Consider the following 25518-nt stretch of genomic DNA (forward strand, 5'->3'; position numbering starts at 1 on the left):
TGATATACTCCTTTCCCAGTTTTGAACAGTCAGTTGTTCGATACAAGGCTCACCCTTATTCCTCCTCCTTATTTGAACCTAAGTCCTTCCCGAGGGAAACACGATGCCGTGTTACCACTGTAACCAGCATTCTTGGGGCCCATCTTTCTCTCTCCTCTTCTGTCCGTAGGCTCTCCAGGTGGGTAGAGGACAAACATATAGTGAACAGAGATGCCCTACAGCTCAGACTGGGGCCACAGGGTCCAGGCCCTAGGCAGATTTTCATTAGAATCAACCATCCTTCAAAATCCAGAACCCTGGCTTTGAAAGGGAAAAAGACAGTAGGAGAACACTGGAAAATGCATGGCATGCCTGTATCCCATCTTTCCTCTAGACCCTGTGCAAACACCCCAGCAATTACCACAGCATCCAGCCTCAGCGCCCTCAACACAGCTCAACAATTAGCCCCCATGATCATCCGCGCTATACTTACTTATGGTTTGGATTTATTATATTTCAATGGATAGACTAGGAAATTTCAGGAAAGCATCATTTTGCATACCTAGAGGAAATGAATTAACTTCTATTGTTTATTAACATTTCCTGGGGTTTTTGTTGGTTGGTTGGTTGGTTGTAGTTGTTGCTGTGCCGTCTTGCCTGTCCTGTAGCTTCTGAGACTTTTAAAATATGTATTTCAAATAGTTAAATAGTCTAATAAAACAACAAAAAAGACAGTAGAAGAACGGCTATCATCATGAATGTTGGCTTCTATTGAACAGGCTGGTAATTGTGTCCTTGGACAAACAGGCCAGCTTTAACATTCTCTGACACATCAATGCCCAGGACCCTTTGAGGATGAAAGAAAGAGTCACAGAGGCTCAGCAGTGAGCACTTCTTCGGACACCAACAATATGCCTGAATTTTTTTTTTAATTCATTACATCGTAGAGCCTCAGTTTCCTCAACTGTCAAGCAAGGGAGTCACCTGACTAGCCGAAAGTCCCTCCACCCCTGGCCCCAAGTTCTGATAGTCCCTGCTTTATGATTCCAAGAAGGGCCCGGGTGGGACAACCATAAAGAGGAGATATCCTTCACAACCTAAGACTATTTCACCACTGAGATTGGGAAGCTCCTGAATTCTCCTCCCTGTTGCTAGGCAACTCCAAGCAAAGGATGATGGGAGGCAGCAGGGATGGAGAGAGATGCCCTGTCAAAGGGGATTCAGGCTTCCCCACCCCCTCCCGAGCCCGCCACAACTGGTTAAGCACCTGGTTAGCTGGTTTACTTACAATGCGACTACGGGTGGCATTATCAAAGAAAGTGTCCTTGTCCTGGATGTTGTACCTGCAGACACCAAGAAAGCCTGTCAATGCATTTCATTGCTGTATCCTTATCCTGGGACTGCTTGTCACCCCAGGCCCCAGGCAAGCCTCTAGAAAACAACATAGCTAGGTGGGTAAGACACACACACACACACACACACACACACAGTCTTATGATGTTTACGCTCTTTCCTACCCAGTAATTCTGAAAACTTCTCATAAAAATGTTTCATTAGGAGAACAATCTCAACAGCAGGAAAGCAGTTCCCTACATTAAAACATTCCTTTCAAAGTTACTTATAACAAAGATTATGGAGGGAATATGCAAATTTCAAAACCTAAAGGATAAATTATCATGCAGCTGTTTGAAAATTATAATTATGAAAACTTTAGAAATACTGTAGAAATGTTTAGACTATGATACAAAAATATTACATGATGATAAGTTTTAAAAACAAAAGTAGGTAAAAAGGATTCCCGTGTATGAACAAAATTTAAGAAAAAAAAAAAACAGCAAAGAAGAGTACAGTTTCTGGATGTTGGGGTTATAACTGTTTTTCAAATTTTCATTTAATGTTGTCCCTGTTGTCACAAAAATCATAATAGATACCAAACTCCTAATTATGCAAGACCTATGTCTGTTCTAAACTTCAAATGTTGACCTTGCACTCAAAAAAAAAAACAAAAAACAAACCAAAAGCCCACCCCTGTGACTGTGCTTAGGGCATTGTGCTGGAGGGAACACAGACACCTGAACCATGCCCCCGCCCCAGGAGCCCAGGCACTGTGGCGTGTTTCCAAGTCACTAATGCAGAGTAGAATGTGACCGCTTGTAGACCATTGCTATGAAAACTCAAGAGATGGACAGCATGTTTTCATTGGGTGTTAAGAACTGGTCTTGAAGGAACCCAGAAGCTGAGTGATGGAGATGTGCGGGAGGTGGCAGGTCAGATGTCCAGGCAGATGCGGACAAAGGGCCCAGGGAGGGGAGGAGGCAGAGTGCAAAAGAACAGCCGGCCAGGAAGTCAACATGCCAGTCTCAGTTTAGCCATTTAAGGCAGCGTGACCTTGGACGGACCCGGAACCTTGGCTTCCTCTCTATTACAGAAGGACGGTTATATCTGGATGGCCGCTTCACAGCCTGACCCCCCACAGCCCCCGCTACTCACAGGTACATTTTCTCCCTGGAGAATGGGTACGAGAGGTTCTTCATCCTGCTGTTACTGTGCTCGGGCACTCGAGGCTTCAGGGGCGCACTCAGCTTGTGCAGAATCTTGCTGAACGTCTTTGCAATGCTGCCTTGGGACTTGATCTCGTACATCTGCGAAGGCAAAGCTACCAGTGAGAGGAGGAGAAGGCCACATCCGACACTCAGAGGAGCAAGACTCGCAGCCAGAGCTGCACGGGGCTCAAATCCCCCATAAGGGACACTCGGGGGGAAGGACGAGCTAGGGAAACCAGGCAGAGGGTCCTGCCCTTCCTCCACTGCTCTCACACAGTGGCGAACACCCTCAACTATTTGCATGGAAGAAGGTGACCTTTGCAGGAAAGGAGGAGCGCAGTAAGGGGTCCAAACTTCCTATACGGCTTCGTTACATCGTCACAGGAGGCCTACTGTGTGATGTCATCGTGTGTGTGTACAGATGGTGTTCAGTCGCTCAGTCATGTCTGACTCTCTGTGACCCTATGGACTGAAGCCCACCAGACTCCTCTGTCCATGGGATTTCCCTGGCAAAAATACTGGACTGGGTTGCTATGCCCTCCTCCAGGGGATCTTCCTGACCCAAGCATAGAACCCAAGTCTCCTGTATCTCCTGCATTGGCAGGTGGATTCTTTAGCACTGCTGCTGCTAAGTCACTTCAGTCATGTCCGACTCTGTGCAACCCCATAGACGGCAGCCCACCAGACTCCCCCGTTACTGGGATTCTCCAAGCAAGAACACTGGAGTGGGTTGCCATTTCTAGTACCACCTAGAAAGCCCATGATGTCACCATACTAAGCACTTCACCCAAGTGAGCTCCAACATGCAGTGCACCCAGCTGGGTAGATAATCTTACTCTCCTGTTGTGATGAGGAAATTAAGGCTCAGAAGGGTGAGAAGAGTAAAGAAAGGTCACACAGATGGTAACTGGGTGACTGTTTAGGTTTAACGCTTGTCAACCCAATCTCAAGTCTGTACCCGACTAGACCATGCCCCTATGTGATCATCCAGCATCACTTCCCTTATGTTCCTCTTAGTAATGAGTCTGCTTTCAAAGTACTGAACACCTAGTGAGTGCTTTACTCAAGCACCTTCTTGAGTAAAGAAGTACTTTTCTTGAGTAAAGCACAGCGTTATTACCAAGATAATCACTATAGAACCTATAGTATTAGCTGCTCAGTCGTGTCTGACCCTTTGCAACCCCATGGACTGTAGTCCGCCAGGTTCCTCTGTCCATGGAATTCTCTGGGCGAGAACACTGGAGTGGGTTGCCATTCCCTTCTCCAGGGAATCTTCCGGACCCACGGATCGAACCTGGGTCTTCTGCTTGCAGGCAGATTCTTTACCATCTGAGCCACCAGCGAAGTCCATAGAACCTACAGTTTCTTATAATGCATAGAGTATGCTTGCCTACAGTATAGCATCCGGTCTTTCTAATTCACAGATGCTGTCACTGAGACACAGAGGTTGTACTCTTCATAGCAAAGCTTTGATGGATTAACATGAACCACAAGTTTTTTACACAAGCCCTCCTTCCAAGGGGGCTTCCCAGGTGGTGTTCGTGGTAAAGAACCCAGATGCGGGTTCGATCTCTGGGTTGATCTCTGGACTAAGCTGGATTGAATTTGTCCTATTGCAGTGCATGACCAGAACAAGAGCCACACCCAGATCCTACGACCTGAAAGGAAGCCAACTGTCTTCTCTTTCATGATGTCCTCAAGTTGCTTAAATCTCAAGTGGCAGTAAAACATGTATGAAGCACTTGTAAGATCAGTGGAGACACATGCCACGAAGGGGCACAAAGTGCTTCAAAGGGTCAAAGAGGGGAGGCGGCAAGTCCAGCTGAGGGATCAGGAACGTGCTTCATAGAAGGAGCAGTGTTTCTGCTGGACTTGAGCAGAAAGGGCACCTTCCTTTTTCTTTTTGTTCTTTAATGAAATTATGATAATTTGGGGGCAAGGAGAGAACCTCCCCAATCTAACAACTAAACATAAGCCCGGTTTATTTCTCTCTTCTAATACTATTTTCTATGTGTTTTAATTTCAATTACAAAATTAACACAGTTCAAGTAAACAAGAAAACCAAGATCAGGGACTTCCTTGGTGGTCCAGGGGTTAAGAGTCTGCTCTTCTACTACAGGGGCATGGGCTCAGTCCCAGGCCAAGGAACTAAGATTCCTCATACATTGAGGTGCAGTCAAGGAAAAAAAACGCAAAAGAAAAAATGACAGAAAAAGAAACAAAAATCGTGAAGTGTATTAACTAATGTTAACAGCTTCCTTTCACTTTCAACCTCACTCCAGAGGAAACTTTTATCAACAATTTGGAGTATGTTTGATATACTCCATATATATATATACACACACATATATATACATATACACACATATATACTCCCTATATATATATATATCTTTCTAACACACCTGTGATGGCATTTAACGTATTATCCTACAATTTGCTTTTCATGTGCAGCAATGTATCTGAGACACATATCTTTCCAGGTCAGTCCATGTACACCCAGCTTCATGAAGGCACCATATTACACAGCAGACACACGTTCTAATTTGTTGAGTTCCTTCCCTAGAGATGGGCATTTATTGTAGCCTCTACACATGCTTTGACCATACTTCTACTAACCTTACCTTACAAACACTTTTAATGAATAAGGCTTGAACAAATATTGGCAAAGACATTCCAAGCAAACACAAAAGCAGGGAAGTTCAAACTGGATTTAAGAAGGGTTAGAAACAGCCGAGGTCTTAGAAAAGACCCTGATGCTGGGGAAGCCTGAAGGCAAAAGGAGAAGGGGGTGGCAGAGGATGAGGTAGTGGGTGGCACCACCAACTCAGTGAGTTTGAGCAAACTCCAGGAGATACTGAAGGACGGGGAAGCCTGGCGTGCTTCAGTCCATGGGGTCACAAAGGGTTGCACACCACTTAGCAACTAAACAACAGTGAAACCAGCCTGGTTCTTGGGCCCTTGGGGTTCTGATGGAGGAGCCATGACTGTCACAGCAGAAAGGCACATGGAGGCCAGTGTGTGGAGCGGAGGGTGGGGTGGGGCTGGAAGTGCCAAGCAGCTGTTAACCTTGGTTAATATAGTAACACTTATGGTTTTGATTTCTTTGTTTACTAGAACTGTGTTCATTTTGCTGCTGTTGCTCAGTCGCTCAGTCGTGTCTGACTCTGCGACCCCATGGACTGCAGCACGCCAGGTTTCCCTGTCCACCACCTCCCGGAGTTTGCTCAAATGCACGTCCAACTACGTCAATGATGCTATCTAACTATCTCATCCTCTGCTGCCCTCTTCTCCTTTTTGCTTTGCTCTTATAATAAAAACCAAAATTCTCACCACAGCCCATGGGGCCCTGTAGAAGTCGTCACTTTTTTTTTTTTTTTTTGGCCCCATGGTTCAACGCTCACTGCACCCAGCCACTTGTATTTTTAGCAATCTGCACCCTTTGTCTCCTCCCTCCCCATCACCAACTTCTGTTCACACTTGAGTTCGCACTCAATTGTCACTTCCTCGGGGAGGTCTTTCCTGGCTTCCAGACAAGGTCAAGTCCCATCTTCATAGCATTTTGTGAGCCCAAATGCCTCTCCGTCACAGCGCTTATCACTGTTGCGATTTTAAACTTATTTGAATGATTATTTGACTCATGCCCAGTCGCCCCGCCAAACAATCGTGATGAAGGGAGGACACTGTTCAAACCATCCCCCTGGTTAAATGAATGAACAAATGAATGGTAACTCTCCAGGGACCCAGCGTTGATGACAGGAGTGGCTGCCACTCAAGCGGCCCATGCTGGGGACAGGAGAGTCATAAGGTAGGAGGTCTTGGTAGGAAGAAACCAGGCTGGAGAATAAAGCCACAGCCCAAAGTCCCTGGCCAGCTGAAAGGTTACCCACCAGCTGCAAAGGCTCATGGGAGCCAAGCCTCAGCAGAGGCCAGGACAGCCCGTACTCGGTAATAACCCAACACCTGCCCTAGGATCGTGTCCTGGCAGACGGTTAGCTGAGCACCTCCAAGATGGTCTTGACCTCCTCTTGGCAGTTGATCCAGAAGAGCTCCCTAGAGAATGGGGCTAAAGGGAATGTGGCCTGTGGCATGTCTTTGGAGGAACCAGGAATGGGTCCAGGATAAATTCTGCCTGTTCTTGGATTGGGAGATGGGTGCTTCGTGCATGTATGCTAAGTCATTCCAGTCGTGTCCAACTCTGCATGACCCCATGGACTATAGCCAGCTGGGCTCCTCTGTCCATGGGATTCTCCAGGCAAGAATACTAGAGTGGGCTGCCATGCCCTCCTCCAGGGGATCTTCCTGACCCAGGGATCAAACCCATATCTCCTGCAGTTCACGCACTGGCAGGCAGGTTCTTTACCACTAGCACCATCTGGGAAGCCCCAGTGGGTGCTCCAAATCCTGCAAATAGCATCATCCACTTCCAAGAGAAATGTAAATGGTTTTTAAGGCCAGAGTCAAGGAGACCTCCACCCCACAGCCCTGCTGCAGGCCCTACACACACACCCAGGCAGGTACCTTGGCCCACTTCCCAGACCGCTGAGATGCTTGGGGATGCAGCATGGCACAGGTCCACAGTCAGACACAGTGGGCAGCCCCATGCACGATTCCATGGGTGCTAAGCTTGGAGGACAAAGCACCTGCTTCTTCCCCTCGTCACTTTGCACATGTTGTCCCTGTTTCTGGAGTTCCTCCCCTCCTGCTCCACCTGGCCACCCTCCTTCTCCTTCTCCACCCGGCTCAAGTACCAGCTTTCTCAGGAAACCTTTCCTAGCATCCTATGAATAAATACTGCATTCTAATGCTGGCCACACTTTTTTCTAACTCGTGGTTCACTCGTCTGTCTCTCCAACAGACTGTGGGTGTCTGGGGAGCATGCCCTGCATGCCTGGCATACATGAGGAGCACAATAATGTCTACAGAGTGAATAACCTGGGTCCTAGCCATTGCTGACACTAACAAGCTGTGTGACTTTGGACAAGGTGCTTTCCCTCTCAGAGTCCTCATCTCTAAAGAGAGAATTGGGGAACTTCCACTTCCCACTATGACGGACGAACAGGGTGCAGATTTACCCCAGCTGAGCCAATATACTCAGACTAAAAAACACGAAATAGTGGTTGCTATGGTTGGAATGTTTCTGTTCCCACAAAATTCCTGTCCTGAGTCTTAATGCCCAGTGATGGTTATTGGAGGGTGGGGCCTTTGGGAGGTGATTAGGTCATGAGGGTGGAGTCCTCATGAACTGGATTAGTGCCCTTCTAAAACAGACCCCACAGAGCTCCCAGCCCCCTCCTCCATGTGAAGACACAGCAAGGAGGTGTGAGCTATGAACCAGGAAGGGTTCACACCCTTCGTACCACCATGCTGGTACCCTGGTCTCAGAATTTCAGTCTGCAGAACTGGGTGAAGGAAAGTCTTATTGTTCATAAGCCCCCCAGTCTGTGATATTTTGGTGGTTGTTGATCAGTTGCTCAGCCATGTCACTCTTTGTGATCCCATGGATGGCAGCACACCAGGCTTCCCTGTCCTTCACTATCTCCTGGAGTTTGCTCCAACTCATGTCCATTGAGTCAGTGATGCCACCCAACCATTTTATCATCTGTGTTGCCCCCTGTTTCTCCTGCCCTCCATCTCTCCCAGTCTCAGGGTTTTTTCCAATGAGTTGGCTCTTCCCATCAGGTGGCCAAAGTACTGGCACATCAGCTTCAGCATCAGTCCTTTAAGTGAATATTCAGGGTTGATTTCCTTTAGGATCGACTGGTTTGATCCCCCTGGTATTTTGTTGAACCAGCCCAAGATGACTAAGAGAGCAGTTTTGAAGATACCAGACCTCGGGCAGCAATGACTTCCTGAGAGAAGGAAACAGATGAGTCCTGGCCTTGCTTCAGCTCACTGTCCAGAGAAAGGTCCAGGGTTGCAGGGCAGGAAGGGCAAACAGGTGGAGCCCAGCACATTCCCTGGGCTGAGGAGGCTAGGCAGTAGGTCAGGGGAGACCAGAGCAACCAGAGCTCCCAGGACAGAGCAGCCAAGGGAGAGAGCTCCATGAAGAATCCTGCAGACAGTCCTCCTGAGAAGCTGCCGGACACTAGAGAAAACCCATCTGCAAGGCTGGGAACAGCCCCTCTTCCCACCAGCCTGGATGGAAATCTCACCATTCGAGGGGCATTGTGGCAGAGTCCTGGGGTCCGCTCAGCAGTGGGGATAATTAGCCCAAGGCTGAGCACCTCTCCGAATCCACTTCACGGATTATAAAAGACAGAACTTGACTAAATGGCTTTTAAAGTACTGTCCAAGTCTAACCTTCTATGGCTCTAGACAGTTCATGAAAAGGAAACATTTGTTCATAGCATACACACATCTGGGCATCTCCTGGGTACCAGGTGCTGAGTTTAGAGGTTGATTGCTCCAAGGGCTGAAGAAGCCCAGCAGTGAGGAGGACCCCTCCTCACTTCATACACAGAATGCTCAGCCATGCAACCAGCAATGGAATCCCACAGGCTCCATGTCAGCAGGATCCACAAAGACTCTGCAAGCCAGTCCCACCAGCTGCATTTGCACACTGAGTCGCAGATGAGGAAACTGAGCCTCGGAGAAGTGGGGAACTGCCAGCATGGGGGGTGAACCCAGCCCTCAGGACCCAGGCTTCCTGACTTCCCCATCCAGGCTCTCTTCTCAAACCTCTGATCCTTGGAAAGGCTCTGTGGTCCCCGAGAAGGAAGCGAGCCAGAGCTCCCTCTCAGCCCCCCACCAAGCCCAGCAGCCCAGCTCTTCCCCAGTGTTCCACAGGGTCCAGGAAAGGCGCCCTGATCCACTTTAGTATTATTAATATGATCAGCGGCCGCATCATTATTACTGTTATTCTTGGACATAGGAGAATGAAGAACATCTTCAGAAATGGCAGGACACATGTTCACCAGCTGGTCCCCATTATGCCCTCCCCGGGTACATGATACGCCTTTCATGTGCTTAAAATCATAAATAATTTTTAAAGTATGTTGCTCTTATTTTTCATCCCAGGGCTCAAATGTGGTTCTCATAAAAGCTCACTTTGGCTCTACTGTCACAGGCTAAGAGGTTTACCGAGATGCCTTCTTCTGTTACTTCTTTCCCCCCAACCCCGCTCATCTCCCCCAGCCTCTCCCCTCCAGAGGGGCACAGTAGTGTGGTCTGAGGGCTAATTTGTTTCCTTCCTGCCTTGGAATCATGTTCCTTCACGGGATGCAAGGAATCGAGGCTGTAGTGATAGTCTATCATGGACAGTACAGGCTGCTAGCCCCATTTTATGGGTAGAGAAACTGAGGCACAGTGGGATGCAAGGAATCGAGGCTGTAGTGATAGTCTATCATGGACAGTACAGGCTGCTAGCCCCATTTTATGGGTAGAGAAACTGAGGCACAGTAAGTTTTACTAACATGCCCAATGGCACACAAACATTAGGAGATCCAACAGCACCCAAAGATCAAGGGAAGGCTATAATCATATGCTGCCATTGCTTAGTCACTCAGTTGTGTCTGACTCTCTGAGGCCCCATGGACCTCTGCCAAGCTCCTCTGACCACAGAATTCTCCAAGCCTCTTGCATGTCTTGCGTGTCCTGCGTTGGCGGGTGTCTCCTGCAACCCACATCTCTTGGGTCTCCTGCATTTGCAGGCGGATTCTTTACCACTAGTACCACCTGGGCGGGCTTCCCCAGTGGCTCAGTGGTAAGGAATCCACCTGCAACGCTGGAGACTCAGGTTCGATCCCTGGGTCAGGAAGATCCCCCCAGAGGAGGGCATGGCAACCCACTCCAGTATTCTTGCCTGGAGAATCCCAAGGACAGAGGAGCCTGGTGGGCTACAGTTCATAGGGCTGCAAAGAGTTGGACACAACTGAAGCGACTGAGCACGCATGAACTTAGTGCCCCCTGGGAAGCCCATAACCATATGAAACATAAACAGAATAATCTTGATTATCCATGAGTCCCTCATCTACACTGATCTAAGAGGGCCTCTCTCTGCAACTCGTAGGAAAAGCAGAAACTAGACAAAACGATGGAGAGTGAGCCCAGCTACGAGCACATGTCTGCTTACACCTGTGGCCCCAGACACTAGCCCAGGCTGTCTCCCCTTCCAGGTATCTGTGTTTTCCTCTGTGCCTCTGGTCACTGGGTAACTGAGGGTCAACTAGGCTGAAAATGATCACCTGTTCAACTTTCATTTCAAAAGGCTCAGACACACAGGGAAGCCAGGCAGTGTGGAAGGTCGCCCTGCAAACGGGACTGGGGTGGACGCCGCTGGACTAAAGAAGTTATGAAAAAGAGGGGCTCACACATCCATGGTTCTCCTGCTCCACTGGTACCCAAGGGCACGAGAGAGAGGGATGCAGGCAGACACATGGGCACTGAACCCAGATCGGAGGGTGCACAGATCTGGTTACCTACTCCATGCACCAGCCTAGTTACCTACTCAAGCAGACGTTAAACCCCCCACCAATCCAGATGCAAAGAGCACGGGGAGCCACTCTGTTCAGCTGCATCCTAGAGCCCAAAGGAGTCCCAGCGCCCACCAAGAGCAGGAGCTCCCCAGTCCCTCCACCCCATCCTGTGCCCATAGGTCAATGTCTGTCCACAGCCTCGCCAAATGCACACAGCAATGTATTTACAAAACGCACATTCTCTGAGGTCTAACTCTGGATTCACTTATGGTTTTTAATTACATTTTCAATGTCCTCTACACATGAATGAATGTTTGCTGACTTTAAAAATGTGGGAGAAAATCCAAACTACTTACATGGCTGATGAGTCCCTTCCAGCCCCACCTCTGCCTCCCCTGCAGCCTCAGTCCCCACCCACCCCACCCCCTCACGCCCTGTCCCCAGTCTCTGTGCTTCACGCACACTGGCCTCCTCCCAGCTCCCTGCAGAGGCCAGGGTTTTCTTGTGTGGGGTGGGAAGACATGTCCTTCCCTCTCCCAGGAAGGTTCTCACCTGCCCTCCCTACCTGGCAAACTCCTACCCAGCCCTTGGGTCTCAGCTCAAAGGCACCCTTCCAGTACCCTGCACCTCCCCGCCATCTGAATTGGTCTTCTTCCGTTAGCTCTCTGTCTACCCTGATCTTTGCTCCCTGAGCCTCCCAGCTCATCACCAGCTATTTAACTTCTGAATCCTCCCCACACCGAAGCCATATGGGGCCAAGACCAGCTGTAGTCACCACTGCATCACCAGCCATCAGCAGAATATCTCAGACATAATGATAATAACTATTCACTGGGCGGATGGATGGATGGGTGAATGAATAAAAAACATGATCCTTCCAAGGTCTAGGGCTCCTTACACACAACCCAGCCCCATTCCAGGTACAATTAGACTATTTCTAAATGATTTTTTGGTAACTGAAGGGGTTACTGAGGACCCAGATCAGGGATGGCTGCTATGGTCCGTGTATCACAATGCTGCCTCCCCCCACCCCCTTGCAGACCACCCTGAGGGACCACAGCATTCTTCCAATGCCCTTGAATGAAGACTCAGAACCCATCTCAGCAACACTGCAGTAAGCCAGGACCAATGAACCAGGCTAGTAATGAGATCCATCCTTTCATTCATTATCAAATGTTGATTTACTGCTTGCTCTGTACCCAGGCCTTTCTAGGTGCTGCTGCCAATAGGAAGAGACAAAACCGGTGCCCTCCTGGAGATTCCAGTGTAGTGAGGATACAGACAATAAAGCAAAGATACAAACACATTACTCAGTATCCAGCAGTGCTGAGTGTTAAACACACACACACACACAAGAGAAGGGGGTGGAGGGAAGAAGAGAGACAGGGGCCCACTTCACACAGGGGAGTCAGGTATATCAGTCTGTGCAGAGACCCAGGTGGAGTGGGTAACTGCATCCTGGTATCTGGAGGTCCTCAGGCAGAGGGAAGGTCAAGCAAAAGGCCCAGAGAGGGAAACAGGCTTGTATTTTGGAGGATCTGTGTAGCTGGGCTGCAGTGAGCAAGTGGGCAGGAGTGAGAAGTTCCTTTCTGACCAGAGGTGACTGATATGGCATTAATTCAGAGTCCCTGAAGAGACACGGTCACTCCCAGCTCCCTTCTGACCAACAGCACTTTAATGTCCACAGAAGAAATCACATAACACCCTCAGGTTCCAGCCTGCTCGCCCCCACCACTGGAGAGCGCTAGTCCACCGTGGCACTCTGACTGCGCACTCCGCCTTCATTCTCAGGGCTCTGATTCACCGTGCACTGGTAAACGCTTACCAACCACTTCCGTGTGTGGGGCTGGATGGCTGATATGTAGCTGTCACTGATTTCTATGGTGTAAATATGCCCACTATGGCCAATTTCTTAGTTAAATTATATGCGGACTACATCATGAGAAATGCTGGGATGGAAGAAGCACAAGCTGGAATCAAGATTACCGGGAGAAATATCAATAACCTCAGATATGCAAATGACACCACCCTTACGGCAGAGAGTGAAGAGGAGCTAAAGAGCCTCTTGATGAAAGTGAAAGAGGAGAGTGAAAAGGTTGGCTTAAAGCTCAGCATTCAGAAAACTAAGATCATGGCATCCGGTCCCATCATTTCATGGGAAATAGATGGGGAAACAGTGGAAACAGTGTCAGACTTTATTTTCTGGGGCTCCAAAATCACTGCAGATGGTGATTGCAGCCACGAAATCAAAAGACGCTTACTCCTTGGAAGGAAAGTTATGACCAACCTAGACAGCATATTGAAAAGCAGAAATATTACGTTGCCAACAAAGGTCCATCTAGTCAAGGCTATGGTTTTTCCAGTGGCCATGTATGGATGTGAGAGTTGGACTATGAAGAAAGCTAAGCGCTGAAGAATTGATGCTTTTGAACTGTGGTGTTGGAGAAGACTCTTGAGAGTCCCTTGTACTGCAAGGAGATCCAACCAGTCCATCCTAAAGGAGACCAGTCCTGGGTGTTCATTGGAAGGACTGATGCTGAAGCTGAAACTCCAATACTTTGGCCACCTCATGCAAAGAGTTGACTCATTGGAAAAGACTCAGATGCTGGGAGGGATTGGGGGCAGGAGGAGAAGCGGACAGACAGAGGATGAGACGGCTGGATGGCATCACCAACTCGATGGACATGAGTTTGAGTAAACTCCAGGAGTTGGGGATGGACAGGGAGGCCTGGCATGCTGCGATTCATGGGGTTGCGAAGAGTTGGACATGACTGAGCGACTGAACTGAACTGATGGCCAATTTCAATCAGTGGTACTATGACCAGCTTGCAAATTTTCTGAAAATGTATCAGATCTCAAGAGCCATTATAAACCAGTATATCACTGATTCCAGTTCTTACTGAGTAAGAAGAGCTCTGCCCATGAGACCAAGGTGCCTGAAGCTGACCGCCCCCTCCTCCTTCCCTGCTTCGCTCTTCCCCCGCCCACAGTGGCAGCCACGGCCCATGCTCCCATGTCTCCCATTGAGAAAGCGACCACATATCCCAGCTACTCAGTCTTGTTTTACTATAGTTGACAAATTCTATGCACTGCCCTCTGCTCTCAGCCCAAGAGCACGGGGTCCAGGGTCCAGGTCCCTGCCCACCCATCTGGCACATGCTGCCCCAGTTCAGTCAGATGTGAGGCTTTCAAAAGGAAAACCACCACTTCTCTTTCCATTTTTTTCAATCACAAGCCTAAAAACAACTTAATTTTCAAAAATGCAAATTCACTTCCCATTACATTTTCATGTTTTTGGCATCACTGTTTGTGATCCCTGAGTCAGGTCTGTGGTCTTGCCAGGCCTGCATGCACATCCAGAAGGTGGCCCCAAGCCATCGCAGGTTCCACACGGAAACAATGGCACGGAGATGGCATCAATTTGGTTTTTTCTGATTTTTAAAGATGAGAAGAATCACAGAAAACAAAACTGAATAAGTACAAGTGTTCCGTACTCTTTCCAGCCTATTTAAATAGCAATCAAAGAGCGTGCACCAAAGAGCCCATAAAGATATCAAATATAAACCCAACCCCACATCACTATTAAAAACAAATGCCTGGGAACAGGCAGAGACAACAAGAAGAGGACCCCCCACAGCCCATCAGTGTGAACAGCTCCCCCTCTGGTTCATTCAAAAATCATCAATGATATTTATAATAATCGAAAGAATCTGTCCTGAAAGGTATCATGAAGGCTGAGTAGTCAGTGACCCTCCTCTAAGGATTAAGGATCTAGACAATCTCAATCTTCAATAAAGTTCATGGAGTTTCTCCTGCTTTTTACTGTCTGGTCACCGAGGAGGAATCACTAAACTATCAAAATAATCCCACAGAGGAATTCAGTCACTACTTGATGAAGGAAGAAGAGGGTCAAGGTGAGTAGGGGAAAGATGTGATTCTGTTTCTGAATTTTGCATGGACAAATGACCACTGAGCCACCAGGAAAGCCCCTGATCTACTCCATAATAATGAAAAAATAATAATTTGAATGCTCTGTCTCTCCATTTTAGGATTAATTTAATTAATTTAGGATTAATTTAATTTACTTAACCAGGATGTAATTTCCCAGAGTACATTCTGCAGATGATTGGTTCCTCCAAGATATTAACAGGCATTCCGTAGGAAAGCAATTGAACAAAACTGAACCATTTCCTTTACATCAGGGCAGGAGGGGCTTTCCCGGTGGCTCAGACAGTAAAGAATCTGCCTGCAATGTAGGAGACCCGGGTTTGATCCCTGGGTCAGGAAGATTCCCTGGAAAAGAGAATGGCAACCCACTCCAGTGTTCTTGCCTGGAGAACTCCATAGAAGAGGATGATATATATATCAAATGTATATACATAATATATGTACACATATGGTTGGATGGTATCACCGATGCAACGGACATGACCTTGGGCAAACTTCGGGAGCTGGTGAGGGACAGGGAGGCCTGGCCTGCTGCAGTCCATGGGGTTGCAAAGAGTCAGACACAACTGGGCGACTGAACAACAACAACAATCCTGTTAGTTCTGTTTCTCTAGAGAAACCTGACTAATCCAAGCCTCAGATCTGAATAACTGAGAAGGCAGAGGTTCTGGCCTGGCTGAGTGGGCATCAGGAACCTGGGGAGGGTCTTCCTGTGGAACTTTTGCAGAAGTCACAAATCAGAATTTCTAAGAGCCAGCAATAAGTAATGGAGCACAACTTCCAATAATTTATGAAGCTTAATAGAATTAATATTTTCCTCCTAAGGGGCCACCCAGGTTAACTAAAATGCCACATTTCTTTGCTTTTTAACTGGAATTTTATTTAGTCCAACATGGTAACACTAATTTTCTCACTCTCATCAGAAGATTCTTAATGGCAATTCTATATCATTTCAGTTCATGAAAATGAGAAGAGGGGCTTCCCTGGTGGTCCAGTGATTAAGATCTGCGCTACTATGCAAGGGACATGGGTTTGCTGCTGGATGAACCTGCTGCATTAACACAAGAATGGACTCCATCATCTCATCCTCACCAGTTCCTGGGATGTAGCTCGTGGGGGAGAAGTGGACGTCAGGGGTGAGCATGGCGGGGACGGGTGGCAGGGTACTCGTTCATATGTATAAAAAAGTGATGTACCCATGGCTGGTTCACTTTGCTGCACAGCAGAAGCTAATACCACATTGTAAAGCCACTATCCTCCAATAAAAAATTTTTTAAATAAGAAAAGTGCAAAATAAACATAGATATTGACCACAATCTAGACGGGCCACCTCGGTAAAGAGCAGAGGTGAGAAAGCACGCACTTCAAACCTTCCCAGGCTGCTCGGGGCCAAAGGCCAGGCCTCCTGCCTCTATCCTGTGCAGGGACACTGCGTGTCCCTCACAAAATACTGGCTCCTCTGTTGTTGTTTTTGGAAAACAAACACTTCCTTCCAAGATCCCCCTCCCGGTTAATATCTGTGCTCAGGACTCCGTGTCCCTGGACTCATTACTGTGGATTTGTCCAGGTTCGAGAGCTCAATTTAGGGATTTCCTGCCCATCTTCCCGGTCTCTCCGGACCGTGCTGAGTTATGATCCGGCCTCCACCAGCCACGAAGATGCTAAGTGACCCCACACTATGCCTCAGTCTTCCTCCTTGCTCCCCCCGCCGCCAGGACACGAATCCTTGCAAACGTGGTTACTCTTTTTGTAGTCACTTCCCAAGCCCATTAAAAAGAGGGGAGGGACTTCCCTGGTGGTACAGTGGCTAAGACTCTGCACTCCCAGTGCAGGGGGCCCAGGTTCAATCCCTGGTCAGGAAACTAGATCCCAAATGCCATGACTAAAAATAAAATAAAATTTAATTTAATTTAAAAAAAGATCCCACATGCCACAGCTAAGACCCAACACAGTCAAATAAATATTTTTTTTTTTAAAGGGAGGAGAAAACACCACTGGACCCAACACTAGGCCTATGGAGGTCAGCTTTACCCCCATGCTCCTTTCTCACCCCAGGAACTGGGTTTAACCCCCACCCCTACTCCTAGACTTGGTTCTCAGATTCACTTTTGCAAGCAAACGCATGCCACCCAGAATACCACGCTGTGTCCCCCTCTCGTGGTTATGACATCCTCCTGGGAGGTCAACTACTTGCCACTGCATTCTGTGAATAGGAAAATGGTCTGGAGCCCTGCAGCAGAAGGATGCCAGGATGGCCCACCTGTGTGGAGTCTGGGGACTTGATACCATGGGGACAAGTTCCTTCTGCTACACCTGCAGCCTCATCAGGGCCACCCCCTGGCTTTGCTCTCCCAGACTCCCAGGACCAGCATTCCCCCAGACGGAAGCTGTGCCATGCTGATGGGCTACTTGGCACAGTATTTAATCAGATGGGCTTCCCAGGTGTCGCTAGTGGTAAAGAAACTGCCTGCCAACGCAGGAGACATGACAGACGCGAGTTCGATCTCTGGGTGGGGAAGATCCCCTGGAGGAGGGCATGGCATCCCATTCCAGTATTCTTTCCTGGAGAATCCCCATGGACAGTGGAGCCTGATAGGCTACAGACCACAGGGTCACAAAGAGTCAGACACAGTTGAGCAATCTAGCACAGGGTGTCTGAGTGTGGGCACTCCGCCTGTTGTGCCCTTGGCTGTGAACTCTGAGGGCTCATACTGCCTCTGAGTCCCTCAGTGTCTCTCCACAGACCCCCTTCCGCCAGGAGTTCCATCAGTGTTGGCTGCCTACTGCATCAGGAGGGAAGGTGACTGGGGAACCAGGAACTGAGAACACACCTAAAAATATTTGAGAACACAGACACAATAGTAAACTTCTGCATTCCCATAGCAGCGGCTAAGACCTGGATTCTTACAACAACCTTCTAGGAAAAACAGGGCAGGTGTTACTATGCCCACTTCACAGATGAGGACATTGAGGCTCTGCAAGAAAAAGTGACATCCCCAAGTCACACAGCAGGTGGGTCCAGGACCAGAGCTGGAAGGCTGGCCTCTCAAGGACTCGTCTGATGCAGAGTCTACCTGGCTATGGCTCCAAAACAGGAAGGAAGGAGGGGAGGAAGCAACCTGAGAGTCCATCAGTGGGTGATGGATAAAGAAGACATATGTGTGTGTGTGTGTGTGTGTGTGTGTCAAGACATACATATATTTTAAAATTTATACATATGTATTTACAACATATAAATATTATATAAGTATATAATATAATATATAATTATATAAATTACAATTAATATATAATATAAATTATAATAACATTCTTTACATATGCAAATACATAAAATCTTCTTTGGAGAAGGCGATGGCACCCCACTCCAGGACTCTTGCCTGGAAAATCCCATGGACGGCGGAGCCTGGTAGGCTGCAGTCCATGGGGTCGCTAGGAGTCTGACACCACTGAGCAACTTCACTTTCACTTTTCACTTTCATGCATTGGAGAAGGAAATGGCAACCCACTCCAGTGTTCTTGCCTGGAGAATCCCAGGGACGGGGGAGCCTGGTGGACTGCCGTCTATGGGGGTCGCACAGAGTCGGACACGACTGAAGTGACTTAGCAGTAGCAGCAAAATCTTCTTTATCCACTCAATATCAATTATATTGGCACTTCCCAGGTGGCGCTAGTGCTAAAGAATGGAGTGGATGTGAGAGATATGGGTTCGATCCCTAGGTTGGAAAGATTCCCTGGAGGAGGAACTAGCAACCCACTCTAGTATTCTTGCCTGGAAAATTCCATGGACAGAGAAGCCTGGTTGGCTACAGTCCACAGGGGTTGCAAAGAGTCAGGTGCAACTAAGTACACACAAACACACATACACATCCATTATATGTCTTTATCCATTATTGTATATATAAGATTTTATATATCCACACACAGATCCAATGGAATATGATTCAGTCATAAGAAAGAAGGAAATCCCACCATTTGCAATACCATGGATGGACCTGGAGCACATTATGCCCAGTGAGAGAAGTCAGAGAAAGAAAAATACCGTATGATATCACTTACATGTGAAATCTAAAAAGCCAAACTTGTTGAAACAAGACGGTCCTTCCACAGACCCGCTCCTTTCAGATTAGTCGAACTCTGACTCTGCCCAAATGAGTTCATTTCCATTTTCAAATTTTGAGCAATCATGTTTTCAATGTATACATTGTATTTCTTAATAATATTATGACCAAGAAGTTTATCACATTAATTTTCAGTGTAGTTTGTTGTTCAAAATAATATAATCATCCAAATATTATTACACTACTATTAACTAGGTTCAATATATCAGTGTTGATTTCATTGTGTTAAGTGTACACTCGTAATAAAATAGCTGCAAACCTTTAAAAAAAAATGGTGGTTACCAGGGGATGGGGCTGGAGGGATAAGACATGCTGTTTAAGGGTACAAGCTTGCAACATGTAGTAAATAGACCCTAGAGATCTAATGCACAGCACAGGGAATATGCCCAACAATATTGTATCATAACCATCAAACTTGCTAAAAGATTGGAACTTAAAGATTCCAGCCACTGAAAACAAAGGATGATTTTGTAACATGACAGAGATGCTAATTATTGCTACAATGGCAATCATATTACAATCTATACACTGACCAAATTAAGATGTTGTACAACTTAAATTTACACAAGATTATATGTCAAATGGGGCTTCCCTAGGGGCTCAGATGATAAAGAATCTGTTTGCAATGCAAGAGACCTGGGTTCAATCCCTGGGTCTGGAAGACCCCCTGGAGAAGGGAATTGCAACCCACTCCAGTATTCTTTCCTGGACAATCCCATGGACAGAGGAGCCTGGTGGGCTATAGTCCATTGGGGTCTCAGAGTCAGACACGACTAAGCGACTAACACTTTCACTTTCAGTTCATACATCAAATATATTTAAATTATATTTAAAAAAAAGAAACAGAAGGGAACTCCAAGATGGCTTCATCATAATACATCCTTGTCCTAATCATCTTACCTACAAATACAAGTGCAGGCACATCCTACATGATGGATGGTACATTCCAACAGGCTGAGAATACGGGGACTCATAGGCTCTGAGGGCAGGCGTGCCCTGCAACCAGAACTATGCTCCTGTAGCTACGAGCTTGTGGAAGGACACGCAGAGACCAGAGGGGCCAGAGGCCAGCACTACTTAGGGACTGAGACCAGGAATGAGGAGGAGGAAGTGATAGGTATGGACGGATGTTCAAGAACAGGGAGGGAGGCTAGGAAGGGGCACCAGTAAAGAAGTGGGAGGGGGAAGAAGAAGGGACACAAGAGCGGGCGGGGGAAGGAAGGATGGAAGACACTAGCAACGGAGAAGAGCCGAAGAGGGGAGAGAAGGAGGACCCACACTTCTCCTGGGTCTCTACGTTTCCTACTAAAAGGATTGTCCTGTGGAACAGAAGCACTAGCAAGGGCAGCAAAGTTCACTCACCTTCTGTCCAGGGATCAGCCAGCAGAGATAGAAAACATAGGCAGCAAGATACAAATCGAAGAAATTAAGAGAACGTTAGCTATTCAGATAAGCCAGAGAAAGGAGAAGAAATATATATGTATTGAAGACAGAAGGAAGAGAAGCAGAAGGTGAGTTAAGTGAGGACACCTCCAGAGGGAAGCGGACGCCTCCATCCGAGGCTGACTTGGGTCGTGTGGCCAGCAGACCGGGAAAGCATCAGAGGAGCCGAGGTCCAGATTCAAGACGGTGCCTGCACCTGAGGACAGCGGTTTGGGAGTGAGGGGTCAGGAGACAGAGGGCAGAGCAGTGCATATGAAGAGGAGAAGGTCACAGCATGGTTCTTGTGAAACCAAGACTCTCAGGCATGCGACCCCTAAACATGTACCTTTTATTGGCAAGATGTCTGTAGCTGTATTTATGCCTGTATTTGTTCACTGTTCAGTAGTCATTTGTCCACCTGCCATGGATGTGCTATCCATCTTAATAAGTCTATCAGAACAGAACCCACAGGCTTCATCTTTCTTGAGTCAGGGGTGCGTGACACGGCATCACACAGCATGGTATGTGATGGATGACTTCTGATGGGGCCGCAGATCTCTTGGTAGTGAGGACGGTGTAAACACAGCCCACGATGCTAATCCAAATGTTTTGCTGACTCTAACCATGTCACTGATAGTGGAGAGGGTGACAAGAATTCAGGTGATGACGATGGTTGTGCAGAACGCAGCCAATAGGAATTTCTGTTAATGACGGGGAGGGTGGACATGATGATGATGAAGTCGCGATCTCGGCAAAGCTAGGTCAACACTTGTGAGACAAGGTGTGTGTGTGTGTGTGTGTGTGTGTGTGTGGAAGAGGGGGAGAGGGACTGAGAGACAGAATCGCCCACAGATCACTTCTGGTTAAACCATAGCGTCACCTGCCCTGGGGGCCTTCCTAGAAACACCTCAAAAGTTCAAAGTCAATAACCATCCTTTTTCCCTAAAATACCTAATAAAAAAAGAATACCGAATCTGTGGAAATCTGTGGACACGCTTCCTTTCTCTTTGGAGATATTTGCTGGATTTTCTTACGCAAGGAAGCTGTCACCCAGGAATTCTCCAGGAAATTTTTTTAATTATATATAGACTCTAATGGCTGAACAGGACCTTGAAAATCATCTCAACTGTGGGGCTTTCCTGGGGATTTTTTTGCTTTGCTTGCTCCACGCCAGCCAACAAGATCACGGTCCCAGCTGGGCTGGGGCATGAACACTGTGAACACGTTTCCCAGATGACTGTGATCAACTCACATGAGAAGAACCTCCTATTTTACAAAAGCCACCATCACACCACACTTAGGGGCAGCGTCACAAGCAGAAAAGCTGTCTTCACAGCAAGTCTGGTGAACCCACACCTCCCTGTGTGCTGCCCACCCCATCGGCAAGGCTTGCCATCCACTCTCATTGCCATGTGTGTGCATGCTTGGTCGTGCCTGACTCTGCGACCCCATGGACTGCAGCCCTCCAGGTTCCTCTGCCCACGGTATTTTCCAGACAAGAATACTGGAGTGGGTTGCCATTTCCTTCTCCAGGGATCTTCCAGACCCAGGGGTTGAAAGCACATCTTCTTCATCTCCTGCACTGGCAGGCAGATTCCTTACCACTGCACACTCTGAAGAAAAGCCTGGCACCTTTTCCAGTGGCCCAGTGGTTAGGGTTTCACCTTCCAGTGCAGGGGATGGAGTTAGATCACTGGTCCGAGAGCTAAGATCTCACATGCCTCATGGCCAAAAAGCCAAAACATAAAACAGAAGCAATATTGTAACAAATTCAATAAAGACTTTTTAAAAAAGATTATATATAGACCAGTGATCTGGGGTGGGCGGGGGGCGGTGAAAAAAAAAAGAAATGCCTGGCTGGGCTGGAAGGGAGGGAGAAGGGGGTTTAAGGAGAAGTTGAAAAGCTGGACCACGGCAATGACCAGCTTCTTGCAGAGCCCATGTCAGTGATGCTCTGAGGTGACACTGTCTCCCAAGTCCCTTCTGCCCAACCTTGGCATCCCCAGAGAAGCAAGCATGATTCAACTCCACAACACCCACGTCCCACCCAGCCCCTTCCCAACACTGTTCATATCCATCCAGCCCTTGAGAGACCCCAGAACCCAGGAGAAACATGCTCATACTTTTTTGGTGGGGACTTTGATCTTCAAGAATTCCGCCTCTCGGGCCAGCACCTGCCACGGGGCGTGGATCCGGACGAAGACGGAGCCCTGGCTTTTGCTCTGGAAGGGACAAACAAGAAGAAACAGCAGCGCTTAGGAGGTCACAGCGTACATTCCAAGCTCCCCAATTCTTCCAAACAAGAAGCCCAGACGTGTTATTTCTTCCGTTTCTGGTTTTTGTTCTCTTTATACCTCACTGGGGGCCAGCTCCCTCCCACCCACATCCCATTCATTGCTCCTGGCTCAGAAATGCTCTCACCCAGAGTGGAGAAGCATTCCCAAAGAGCAGTCCCTGGAGGTCTGGGGACTTGAGAGAAAAAGAGGAATTAAAACAGTTGTGTTCACAGATTTAGAATGTAAGCAATTACAGTTTTCACAGAAATCCCATTAACTATTTTTGTTGAAGTACTGCTGATTTATAATACTGTATCAGTTTCAGGTGTTCAGCATTTTGATTCAGTCTTTTTGCAGATCATATTCCATTACCGGTTATTACAAGATAATGGGTATAATTCCCTGTGCTGTACAGTAAATGTTCATCATCTATTTTCTAACTGGGACTTACCTCTGCTGGCTTCAGTGAACAGTCTGGAACCTGCCTCCATACTGACATTTTCCGTAAATATTAATATTTTATATTATAATTAATAGTTTAATAAAATAATATTAAATTTTTATGTTTGTTCTACGATTTTGCTGTGTCACAGCCCAAATCACAAAGTGGTTCATCTAGCCTATAAGGGGCTCCCAGGTGGCTCAGTGGTAAAGAATCTGCCTGCAACGCAAGAGATTCGGGTTTGATCCCTGGTCTAGGAAGATCCCCTGGAGAGAGAAATACCCACTCCGGTATTCTTGCCTGGAGAACTTCACGGACAAGAGGAGCCTGGCTGGCTACAGTCTATGGAGTCTCAAAGAAGCAGACATTACTTAGCAACTAAACAACAACAACAAAAGCTAATGATAAAAATAATAAATGTAAATGGTACAACTCAATATAATATCATAAAAAATAAATCATGGGCAGGATTTTGTGTGAATATGGCTGTGAATTTAGGTCCCAGGATATATCATTCTCTGAGTGCACTGATTTCACCCAAAAAATGTAAAATAAGGAAAGGAAATGCAGTGATGAATATCTGAAAACTAGGTTTTATTGACTCAGCAGCTCATTTGGCCCCAGGCAGTGTCTGCTATAAAAATCGGTCCAGTTACAACATGAAGCTATTAGTTTCTTCTCATCTACAAAGAAAACCTCAAGTTTTTTCAGAACAAGCACACAAAGGGGGAAAAATAAAACACTTTCTGACATTACTATAGTTTGTTTCATCACTAAAGAATGAAAAAAGACCAAAACAAGTAGGAAACAAAGAGCAAAAGCCTCATCATTAGTATGAAGCTTCTAAAACTACCTGCAAAATCAATTACGAACACTGTGTTCACAAAAAAAGCAGCACAAGTCAATAGGCAATTCCTCGTCCAGTGACTTCTGGGAATCCCAAAGCCCCGTGAGATGCTGGTCCATGTGCCACTTACAGTTAGGATAAAGCAGCTGAGGGCAGAGCGAGGACCAGGGCCTGGCCACCGTGCTCTGCAGAGAGATGAGCTCCCAGCTTTTTGTCCCATTCTCACCCGCCCCCACACACATGCTCCAGGGGAAAGCAAGCAAGCTTTGTTGGTTTCCTGAGCATCTCATGAAACAGGACGCACAGAGTCCAGGGCCAAAAAGGCACCAACATTGTGGGCAGCGAAAGGAATGCTCCTCACAGAAAAGCAGCAACAACCCTCTGCAAAGTCATCCTCAAAGACCAGTTGGTGTTCACCAATACAGGTCTCGGTTTAGCACTGAAGATGCCATTGGAGGCAGCCATGCACACCATCCCAAGGGCTGGGCAGAGAACCAGGTGGCTGGGAGAAGACTGCCTTTCGCACCCAACTGACAGTCAGTTCACGGTCACAGGTTCACGGGTTTCTGAGATGATGAAGAAGACAAAAAGATACTTCATGGCGCTCATAATGCAAGTGAAGACTGTCTCTCTGATTCTTAATGGCACTTGATGATCCTTTCGATAACCATGACATCCAGAAGCTATTCCCACCTTGGGGATGAAAGCTGCTGACTTCTAAGGAGGGAGACGGAAGAAGAAAGCAGGATTTCACAGGGAGACAGAACTGTGGTTTGAGAGCCTTGGACAGTCTAGAGTTGACAAGTGCCTGAAAGCAACACCCATCACCAAGATGCACCTTTATTGAGTGAATTGTGTGCCTGGCTGGAGCACGGAGGTCGTGTGCTTCAGCTCACAGAATACGCATGGGGGACCATCACCTCTCTACCCTACTGTTGGAGAGGGAAAGTTCAAACAATTTGCCCAAAGTTACAGATAGTAGGATTTTTAGAAAAAAGGATTCGAGGAACTTCACTGGCGGTTCACTGGTTGACTCTTCAAGCTTCTGTGCACGGGGCTTGGGTTTGAGCCCTGATCTGAGAACTGAGATCCTGGATGCTACACATTTTGCATGGCCAAATATAAAGTTTTTTTTTTTTTTTTTTTTTTCAAAAAGAACTCAAACTCAGGCAGGTTATGCTCTACCTGGTGGTTTTTAGAACATCTATTGCACATAGTTAAAAACCACATCCAAGGGCTGCAAGAGAACATAAAGACATGCCTTAGACTAATATTGAATCAAAGAATGAGAAGCATCAAAGAAGCAGTCCTATGAAGAGATACAGAGTCTTTGAGACCCTAAGTGGACACAGTTCAGACAAAACCCTGGAAGTGCCTTTCAGTGAGAAATCGCCCCAATTTCTCTGTCTGTCTATGACAACAATACCGGGACTGCTAGACGGAGTCATCAATTACTTACTGCTACTTCAAATGGTAATTTAAGCTTTTCTAATTTAGTGCAAAGCAAGAGGAAGACAGAAACC

The 25518-nt window shown here is 47.2% G+C and overlaps 1 protein-coding gene across 2 annotated transcripts in view; it reads right to left on the reverse strand.

Annotated features, from left to right (window-relative positions):
• The window catches only part of ANO2 (anoctamin 2), a 337501-nt gene that overhangs the window by 243573 nt on the left and 68410 nt on the right, over positions 1–25518 (reverse strand). Inside the window, exons 4-7 of one of the 2 annotated variants that reach the window (XM_070371769.1) lie at positions 22554–22652; positions 21694–21696; positions 2470–2621; positions 1268–1322 (exon numbers count right to left, since the gene is read on the reverse strand). In XM_070371769.1, coding sequence (XP_070227870.1) covers positions 1268–1322; positions 2470–2621; positions 21694–21696; positions 22554–22652 — 309 coding nt within the window. The remainder of the gene's footprint in view (positions 1–1267; positions 1323–2469; positions 2622–21693; positions 21697–22553; positions 22653–25518) is intronic. The other variant, XM_070371768.1, reaches the window with a different exon arrangement.

This window comes from Bos mutus, chromosome 5 (genome assembly GCF_027580195.1).
Source record: "Bos mutus isolate GX-2022 chromosome 5, NWIPB_WYAK_1.1, whole genome shotgun sequence".
In the NCBI taxonomy this organism is placed as follows: Eukaryota; Metazoa; Chordata; class Mammalia; order Artiodactyla; family Bovidae; genus Bos; species Bos mutus.